A 10,428-nucleotide genomic window follows, 5' to 3' on the forward strand; every position below is an offset into this window, starting at 1 on the left:
GGCGAAAGTGTTCCGCCTTAGGTAATGGTCGGAATTATTTTGTTGAAGGATTAGTGGGATTCTAACGTGACACTTAAGGAGGGCTGGATGAAAGTTGAATTTTAAGCCATTTAAACGTTTGTAGAAGCAGATGTTATGGTACCGCGTAGATTTAGCGCCTGTGTTCTCTGTCAGAGAACACCTCTGGGGATGCTGGTGTGCCGGGTGAGTACGGATTGATATTACCACTGAATGCAGCTTTTTAAGCGCAGAGGTCAGACACATAAGCTATAGAGAACAAAATAATTTCAGTCTGTACATTTACATTTTATTTTTTTGGCATAATATACACCATTTAGTCGTGAATCTACTCCACCTGTCCCCCAGATGTCGGGGCTGCCAGCTCTCACTGATTTCTACGTTCATTCAAACACTGCCCAAACACATGTCTGAATACTTTGAACTGAGGGCAACACTGTGGGGAGTTTTCTGGGTTTATTATCAGCTCAGCATAAAAAATCTCTTGGCTATGTCTTTCTGACATTATAACTGGAGTCAGTAAGGCTGCTGTCTGGTTCCCAGTTACCTTGGACTCAAACATTTCATTAAATAAACTAAAAATGCACTTACTGGCCACTTCATTATTTACACCTTGCTAGCACTGGATTGGACCTCCTTTTGCCTTCAGAATACTGTAATCATAAGTAAGTGGACATGGTCAGCAACAATACTCGAGTATATTGTTACACAAACAACCACGTCACGTAACATAAATTGCTTTTCATCCAAATTTTGATGCTTGGTTTGAATTTCCATAGGTCTTCTTGTCCATGTTTGCATGCCTAAATGCATTACGTCGCTGCTATGTGATTGGCTGATGAAATACCTACGTTAACAAGCACTCAAACAGTACATGTGCCTAATGTAGTGGCCACTGATTCTTTTGAAAAAATGAAACACAGATTTTGTTTGGTTTCTTTGTTTGTTTGTTTTTTTCTAAAATCTGGCTTTAATTGGATTTCCTGTTTTTATTTTCCTCATATAATCATATGAGGAAAGTTTAGTTCAGTTTAATTCAAAGGTCAGTAAAACGGCATCATTTAAACCTGTTATTTCAGCCAATGAGTGCAGCTACACACCCGCAGCCACAGGTAGATTTCCTAAAGGGTGAACCACACAGAAAACACCCAGGTGTGACCAACTTGAAAACTCTACGGCTACCTGAGGAACTCCACGTGGCTGCACAGTCAATTATTCACAGTAAGCTTAGTGTTGGTGAATCAGCTAATATAACAGATCTTTCTGACCAGCTTCATTGGTTGAAACCCTTTGCCTCTCATCCATCTCTGCATCTGTAGGAGCTCAGGTGAATCAGCTTCCCGAGCGCATTTGCAAGCTCACGAACTTCCTGTGGAGCAGGAAACGAGCGGTCGAGGATTTAACTCTGAGGCAGAAAGCTGTGAGCCTGGAGAAAGAACTGTGGGAGAAAGCCATGCAAAAGGGAGGAGGTGGGTGACAAATGTATAAATTTATTTTTTAAAGTAATAATACACATGCAACAAGATCATATCATGCAGCAGCTAGAAAAACAAATATACATTTATTCTGCAGATATTGACGAGCAAGCAATGGAAGACCGCATCAGGAGGAAAGTTCTCTCAGAGCTCCGAAGAACGACATATCACTGGGCACCCATGAAGTAACATGTCTTTTAACTACAGTGTTATCCATTATCAGTTTTTCACGTTTCAGTCTGTTCTGAATGCCTCTTTGTTATATTTACTCATTCCTAAAGGAGAAAAAGCCTCTTTTACCCATAATAGGAGAAGCTAACACTGCGATTTATGACAAATGGTGAACATTTTATACCTTTAACAGACTTAAGATGCTTTTTTAAATAAACCCAGTGAATGGATGCGCTCCACCATGATCCGTCCTGAAGTTGTAGTTTTGGTCTTTAAGTTTGACGTGCAGTAGATTTACAAGCATCTCACTGTGTTTCAGGTATGATGAAGAGCTCGGCGTGGTCTACATGGCAGCTCGACTTGGTGGTGGTTACGCTGCAGTGAGGAGAGCTCTGAATGAGGTAGCAAAGTGCTGTGGAGGCGATCGGCTTACGTGGTGATACAGGGAGCTTCCTTTTTAAGAGTCGCTTGAATCCAAGCACAAGTTGTTTTTTGTGGTTAAACTCAGTGATACCTGCAGTTTTTCCTTTTTCCCCCTCATCATTTAGATAAAGAAGAGGGATCCCTCCTTTGCTCCTCACACTCTCCTGGATTTTGGTTCTGGGTTAGGAACAGTTGTCTGGTTAGTGTGCAACACTAGTTAAACATGTAAATGCTTTAGTCTGAATAGCTAAACTAAGTTTATAATCTGGCCGTTTCCTCAGGGCATCTCACGCATGCTGGGGTGACTCTTTGAAGGAGATGGTGTGTGTGGACAGCTCAGGGCCAATGAACATTTTGGCAGAACGACTTCTGAAAGGTAGACACACATGTAGACAATTTATTTTTGTTTCTTTATGTGAAATACAGATGTTAATAAGAACTGACTGGATTGTATTTTTTTTTTTTTTATTTTTTTTTTTTTTTTTTGAATTGAGCAGGTGATGACGAAAGAGCTGAACCCTGCATCAAACAAGTGTATTTCAGGCAGTTTCTCCCTGTGTCTCCTAAGGTAAAACTCCCTCAGCTTTTATTTAAGTCACAATGTGTTCACTGTCAAGAATTGTAAAAATTCAGTGTGTTATTAAAAATGTATATGCAATATTCTAGACTTCAATTCTGGGTTATACGTGGATTTTTTAATATTTTTAGTCGTTGTTCTAGAAAACAATACAAACAGACAAAATCAAAAAATAAAGAAAATCCGAATATTTTTGATTTGCTGTCATTAATGTTCCAGATAATCTCAACAACTGGAAATCCTGACCATCCTTTTTCTCCTTTCAGGTGCAGTTTGATTTAGTCACTGCAGCTTTTACCCTCTCAGAGCTGCCAAATGTGAAAGACCGAGAGGAGGCAGCATTCACTCTTTGGAGAAAGACAAGCTCATATCTGGTGAGATCAAATAAAGATACAACTTAAGAAAATGAATGGTGAGCCTCTGGTGTTTAAAAGGAAACAGAAAAAAAAACTATTACTCGTTGCATTTTATGTTCTAGGTGCTGGTGGAAAATGGGACCAAAGACGGCCATCAGATACTCATGGAAGCCAGAGATACTTTATTGAAGGTATTTAAACACACTAGATAAGACAGCAGTTCACAATAGTTGTTATTGATCAAACTAAATTGTTGGTTTTCTGACTCGAGAAACAAGAGAAGACCGTTTATGACTCCAGGCCAGCATCAGTGTTTGCTCCAGTAAGTTTAACACCCAGTAGATTTAATTAAAGTCATACTTAGAGCCATTAGTGTCTCAGTCTTATTGCGCGTCTATTTATTTATTTATTTTAGTGTTCGCATGAACTGGTGTGTCCCAAACTGGCCCATGAGCCTGTCTCACCCTGCAACTTCCAGCAGCATTACCAACCTCTGTCTCTACCCAGGGTAAGACTCAACTGTCTATGTCTGTTTACAGCTTTTCACTTTAAATGGGATCTATTCTGTTAATTACCTGGTCTCTTTCTTTTTATTCTTGGACTCCACCGGAGCAGCATTGCATGAATTTTAAATTATCCTTATTTATGTTTCTAGTGGCTCAGCTCATCACCTGTCTAAAACAGACTGTTTTGGCTTTTCAGCCACCCTCCCTTTAAGTCAGCTAAGACAACACTGGTGAATTAGTGCTTGAGTAGTACCGGCTAATATAGTCAGGCTCACCTCAACGCACAGCTGGTGCTCTGCAACAGGTCTCCTGGAGAGGGCCTGGACTCTCAGTCTAGAGTTGCCCTCAGAGAGAGATGGCAAGCAGTGGTGGGTATACAGTTATGGTCACAAGCTCTAAGTAGTGACAAAAATATCACAGATAGAAGCAGTAGAAATGAACTACCTCCGCAGGGTGGCTCACTGTTGTCATTTGGGAGTCCTTTCTGAGGGCTTCAGAGTAGATCCGCAACTCGAAAGGAGCTAGCTGTGGTTTTTTGAGGATCTGACCTGATATGACCTGGACACCTCCTAGGTGAGGCATTTTGAGCATATTCTACTTTGAGAATCTCTGGGACAGACCCACGAGATTATGCCTCAGCTGCTTTGGAAACACCTCGGATGACCTGGAAGGGTGACGGGAGGAGAGGAAGTTCTGAGGCTTTTCTTCTTAGAATGCTGGTCCTGCAAACCAAGCAACAGACCAAATAAGACTAAAACATTTTAGGGTAATCTGCAAAAAACAACAAAACAGAGCCTGGTCTTCTGTACCAGGCTCTGCTATTAAAATCAGCTGCACTTTATTCCCTTCCGTGAACACAGGTGAAGTTTCGTATTATTGCATATTATCAGGAAACTCATATTTATTTAATAGCATGTAAAACATAAAAGACACAAAGTCTTGTGCCAAGATTTTATTTTGGATTGAATTCGTTATTTTTAACTTCATAACTTTTTCTTCATGTTGCCTTTTAAGTATTATTAATTTACACTTGTCTTATATTTGTCGCTGACAGAAGGTGCTATATATGCAAACATGTTTTGTTTTTTGTTTTTTCAGATAAAGGCTGAATTAATTCCATATCAACCCTTTTTCTTTTTTTTTCCAGCACAACGACCGTCAGATCGAGAAGTTCAGCTACCTAATTTTGAGGCGGACAGAAGCGGTGGAGGAAGGCACAAAGGGTGTGGAGTGGGCCAGGCTGATTGCACCAGTGCTGCGCAGAACGAGGCATGTCCACTGTCGCATGTGTTGCCCGGACGGACAGCTACAGCACATGGTGGTGACAGCCCGTAAACACAGCAGGTAAAAAGAAAAATCAGTGTCACACAAATTCATCAGCTGCAGAATAGGTTTAGTCATTTTCCTTAAATGCTAGCATAGAGCAGGGGTGGGCAACTCCAGGCCTCAAGGGCCGCTGTCCTGCAGGTTTTAGATATCACCCTGGGTCAACACACCTGAACCAAATGATTAGTTCATTACCAGCCCTCTGGAGAACTTCAAGACATGTTGAGGAGGTCAGCTGTGTGGGCTCAAGGATACATCTAAAACCTGCAGCACACTGGCCCTTGAGGCTTGGAGTTGCCCACCTCTGGCATAGAGAGATGAAGACAAAATGCACACTGCAGGAGAGAGAAGACAAAAAGTACTGACATTCAGTAGTGACAGGTGAATGCATTGGGAGGGAAAAGAAGAGAGTGAAGAAGAACTGCTCAGTGCATCATGGGAAGTCCCCCAGCAGTCTGACTAAAGGATTCTTCAGGGTCACCAAATTCAGCTCAGGTTTCATCAAAAAGAAACGTTTGAAGTCTAATTTTATAATCGAGAGGATATCAGTCCTGAATCCAGAGATATTAAGACTCTAGGTCGGATCGGATACCATAGGGTTTTTAGGATATGTTGTTAGGGACCAGGTGCATTAAAATAAACTAAGAAGAAATATGTCATTAAAATGCTTATAAGGGCTGCGTACTGTTTGAATTTGATTCAGTGTGGGGCCACGCAGTTCATCAACAACGTTTCCTAAAATTAACAAAACTCCTCGGGTGTTTAAAGATTTCCTAGACACAGGTAGGCACACAGGAAAGATGCGGGAAATACAGAAAGAGAGAATAAGGGAAGGAAATGCAGCAAAAGATCTGACTTGCCTGGCCTTCAAACTGGGGAATCGTTGATCAAAGTTTGCTATAATTCTGAATTATGAGATGAGAAAATGTGTCAGAACTAGACCAAATGGAGCAGAAATTCATTGTAAACCTTCTGTATCTCATAATAATCGATACTCTGTGCTACAGGCAGCCTTTGGTTGCTGGATATTCTTATTTCTTTTTGTTGTTTGAGTTTTATTGTCACTGATGGACTTATTTGACTGTTCTGGTTTGTATTGGGTTTTTTTTCTGTTTAATTGTTCTATTTCAATGTCATTTAATCAGAGATATGTACCGCTGCGCTCGGAGCAGTGACTGGGGAGATCAAATGCCGATCATTCGAGGTGTAGATGAAGATGTCAACAGTGATTCAGAGTGACGATTCAGCCGTAAAGACAGACTCTGTGGAAACATACGATACATCGTGAAACTGATAATACTTTGATTTATAGACAGAGGAGCTGCAAGTTACATATACATTTCCTCTCTGCAGTTTTCTTTATTGTGTACCACCTCCAATAAACCATTATATTTTTTAAAAGTGTGATGCTCTTTGGACTGAAATGTGTCTTTTAAAAAGTATTTTGAAATTGAATTTACCTTGAGAAGCATTTCATTTTCAATGCGGTCCAAACAAATCTTAAAGTTGTTTATTCAGCAGAACAATACATAACATGAGCTTTATGTATTGTTTTTTTTGTAACATAACATTTCACAGCCTTAAAATAAAAAGCGTAAAATTTCTTTTTGCACACGTTTCAGTGTTGCAGGCTAATTCAGTGACACTGTGAGACTCAAAGTGAGATTTCAGCAACATTTTAATTTACTGCAGGCCACAAAAAAGATCCAGTAAACTTGATTATTAACCTAGACTTATGTAAACCGACTATTTAAAAAAAAAAAAAAAAAAAAAAAAAAAAGACTCCAGGCTATGACCTATAGCTCCAATAATTGTTTCGGTGCTTCACCATCTGTAATGTGGTCATGAAAACAGCTGGATGTCATGTCTGCCATAAACGAGCTAGACTTTCTTCTTTGTTGGAGTCATGAACATCTTGTGTTGTGATACTTTTGCTGTCATCTGTTCTCTCTGGATTCTGTGGTCTAATATCATGCTGCAGCAGCTTGAAAGAGCAGCATTGTAGGAGCACTCACGATCATCCTAATGACACACACTTCACTACTGGGGATAGTTACAAAGCTTTCTTCGTTATGAATTAGTGACACGTTTTTATTGAACATTTCAAAATAAAACAACAGAAACTCTTGTAGAGGATATAAAGTCAGAGACAGAAACGACAAGCAACAGGCGCATCTAGTACACGTAGAGCTGCCGCAAAAAACCACAGCTCAGCAGCAAGCGCAACAAATTCTGGATCCTTCGCTCTTAGTTAGTAGTTAGCATCAGCAGCGCATGCTGCATCTGCTGTGAAAGGGCCTCTATGCTGCGCACTGTGACTCACAGCAATGGTCCTGGGTCAGCCCTGACTCTGTGTGAAAGTAATATTACAGTAATAATGGTATTTCTAACCACTGATATACCAAAACTTTATCCTTTCAACAGCTACCGAAAGATAAGGAACCTGGCTTGTATGAGCCCTATGGGACATTCATATAGAGATCCCCCAGCTTCAAACTGTATTACAAATACAGGAAAATTTGAGAAAAGTAACTCCAAATTTGGAGTTAATAAGTCCAAATTTCGAGTTATGGATACTTGGGGTTTTTTTAGTGGCGGAAACGGGCTTCCATAGTTTTCCTTCATGGTGATGAAGGAAAACGCTGGGCTGGGGGTTGGCACTTGGCATGTAAAAGAGCATTTATTCTTCCAGGACCTGCAACTCAGTAAAGCTCCCTGTCCGAGAGCCAAACCCATCTGTTCTCTGATTGGATTGTTACATTTGTGATTGGCATGACATTGACTAATCAGTTGAAAGGAAGAAAAAGCGGGTCAAAATTTACTTGTGAGTTGAAATCCACACAGACAGGGAACCTGAGCACAGAGTTTTACACGTAGTGTTTTGCTTTGTATCTGTAAGCAGACCTTAAAAAAAAAGTTGTAACTCGTTAACCATGCAAGGAAAGTTTTATTAACTGGTTTATGCAACTATTCAGATCTTTTATTTATTCCTGACTGAACTGCTGAACAGCAGGATTCCAGTAAGTAAATATTAAGGCCACTTTAGAGTGAAAGCTAGACAAATGGTCTGGCATTTATATACTACTGGTCTAGTCTTACTGACCATTCAAAGCACTTTGGACGGCAAGACCAGTTTAACCAAAGATTTAGGGGATTATTCTTTACACTTTATCTGAATCTCAACCATTAGAGTCACTAAATACTTTAAAAAGCATGTTTTTGGACTGTGGAAGGCAGCTCAAGTACCAAGGAGAAGCACACAGGCACAAGGAGGAAATGCAACGTCCACACGGAAAGACCCAGGCTAGGGTTCAAACCAGGAACTTTCTTGATATGTGGCAATATTACTAACCACTGTGTCACTGACATTTTTTTTTTGCATTAATTAGGAGTTAATAACAATAAACACGGTCACTAGTTGCGGCATTAATGGCTAGATGTACAACCATCCAAGATTATTTTCTGTAGCTCTGTTCATGAGTTTGAACGAAAGGAGCAAAAGCTGCTAAAGGAGAAAGTTTAGACACATCTGTCATCAAGACTCAACTCTGTCAGATTTATTTTACAGAAACACTTCAGTATCAACAATCATGTCCCAGTGCTTTCTAAATGTAAGCAAAGATGCTGTCACACCCGGCTTTAGAGCCGCTTGTTATTGTCCCAAATGCGGGGAAACACTTTAAAGCAAAGCATGACATTTTATTTAAAACAGTTTTTCAAACATGATCCCATAACTGCTCTTTAGCAATATGAGAAACACCAGTTCATCAGTACACAGATCTGATGAATAAGTAATTTACAACAGTCTTTTACTGAGTCATGATCCTGGGATTCATTTTCAATGACTCGTTTAGGCTCATATTTGTTTATTCTTGTATTACAGTAAAAATGAACAGCCGTACTCTCTTGTTAATTAACTATCTCCTTCAAAGCTGAGGTCAAGTCAGGGTAGTTGTACTGAAATCCAGACTCCAAAGTCCTCTTGGGTATGACTTTCTGGCCTTGAGTAAGGATCACGGCCCTCTCCGAGCCCAACAGGGCGTTCATGACAAAGCCAGGTACAGGAAAGATGGTGGGCCGCCCCAAGACCCGACCCAATTCTTTAGTGAATTCATAGTTGGTGTTGAGAGCCGGTGCGACTCCGTTGAACACTTGTGGTGATGAGGAGGATGGAGTGTCAGCAGGGGGCTCCAGTGCATGGACAATGATTCCTGCCAGGTCTGAAACGTGGATCCAGGGAAATGGTTGTCTTCCAGATCCCAGGGTACCCCCGAGGCCGAGCCAGAACGGCAGCAGCATCTGCTTCATGGCCCCACCATCACGACCCAGCACTGCCCCTGGGGAATGCATGGAAAATAAGAAAGCACATATGTTTTTCACTGTAGCCATTTTAACTTGTTTAATGATTGCTGCATTCTTCCAATGAGAAGTGCATGCATGCTGGCTCACAGTGATGATTTACTGGGACACTCTTTATAACTGAGAAACCATTAGTTCTAGCTTATGCTCTCCATTCAGTCAATCTAGATTATCTGCTCTGAATTGGCCCACGAGGTAAAATTTTAATTCATGCTAGAAAAACTGAAAAAGAAAAAAAAAAGCAATACAGAGATAAGATAATTTAAATCTTCACATGTTGTGTATGCATGTACAAAATGCAAAAGTTTAACAGACTGATGGTCTTTTAAAGTTTTTCTTTGGACGCATGGTAGCCTTTTCACTCTTTTTAAGTCTAGTTCTTGTACCTGATCGTCTTCAAAGGAAAGGTTTCCCCTGCCCCCCCTTTTCTTTTTTTGTTTGTTAAACCAGTTAACACTGACCTGTGAATCATTCAAGCATGAAAAAGGCACCCAATTCAAAAAATGAACCACTGTTTTTAAAATGTATCCTTAGGCACTTGGTTATTAGCGGCCAGTCATAAAAACACAATTTTTTCCACATTTCTTTAAGTCGATTTAGTCAATCTCTGAAAAATGCCAAGGATAACACAATTTGACAGGCATAAAAATTGTATTTTTGGTGATTCCAAAATAACTATGAGCAGAACACTTAGGCTATGTTCACACTGCAGGCGAAAGCGCATCAAATCCGACTTTTTTTTTTTTTACCCTATCCGATCATGGTATAACAGTGTGAACAGCACAAATCTGATATTTTCAAATCCGACCTAGGTCACTTTCGTATGTGGTACTAAATCTGATACATATCTGATGTTTTAGAAAGCGACTGCTGTTTGAATGGTCATGTCGCATTTAATCCGTCTTTTACGTCACTGACACAAGACAGATGCCAATTATCAGCGCTGGAGAAGACAAACGAGAAAGCATGGCGGCCATTGTTAAAGCACAGGCTCTCTCTTTTTCTTTTTTTTTTTCCAGTTTCCTTCTTTTTCTAATTAATTTGTCAAAATTCTGTCGGTTACAACTGTGCAGAAATTGATAGACTGCTGCAACAACACCTACTAGCTCTGTAGCCGCCATTTTTACTTCCGTAAACAGAGCGCGTTGTGTGTGACGTCTTCTTTTGCGCTTCCGGACCGCTTTGAGGGCCATGAACCGTTCACACTAGAGCGCGTT

At 40.4% G+C, this 10,428-nt stretch overlaps 2 protein-coding genes across 2 annotated transcripts in view; one reads left to right on the top strand and one right to left on the bottom strand.

Annotated features, from left to right (window-relative positions):
• Positions 1 to 18: 18 nt before the first annotated feature.
• Positions 19 to 6,232, top strand: mettl17 (methyltransferase like 17). The gene is made up of 14 exons (XM_063461883.1): positions 19 to 204; positions 1,098 to 1,239; positions 1,338 to 1,487; positions 1,591 to 1,678; positions 1,984 to 2,065; positions 2,213 to 2,286; positions 2,369 to 2,463; positions 2,585 to 2,655; positions 2,931 to 3,038; positions 3,143 to 3,211; positions 3,292 to 3,342; positions 3,436 to 3,528; positions 4,674 to 4,870; positions 5,998 to 6,232. Exons 1-14 carry the CDS (start codon positions 136 to 138, stop codon positions 6,089 to 6,091), a joined length of 1,383 nt encoding a protein of 460 aa, XP_063317953.1. The 5' UTR covers positions 19 to 135; the 3' UTR covers positions 6,092 to 6,232.
• A 408-nt stretch (positions 6,233 to 6,640) lies between these two features.
• The window catches only part of sdr39u1 (short chain dehydrogenase/reductase family 39U, member 1), a 14,647-nt gene continuing 10,859 nt past the window's right edge, over positions 6,641 to 10,428 (bottom strand). The window contains exon 6 of the mRNA XM_063461729.1: positions 6,641 to 9,189. Coding sequence (XP_063317799.1) covers positions 8,762 to 9,189 — 428 coding nt within the window. The 3' untranslated portion in view covers positions 6,641 to 8,761. The remainder of the gene's footprint in view (positions 9,190 to 10,428) is intronic.

Source organism: Pelmatolapia mariae, linkage group LG18 (genome assembly GCF_036321145.2).
Source record: "Pelmatolapia mariae isolate MD_Pm_ZW linkage group LG18, Pm_UMD_F_2, whole genome shotgun sequence".
Classification (NCBI taxonomy): domain Eukaryota; kingdom Metazoa; phylum Chordata; class Actinopteri; order Cichliformes; family Cichlidae; genus Pelmatolapia; species Pelmatolapia mariae.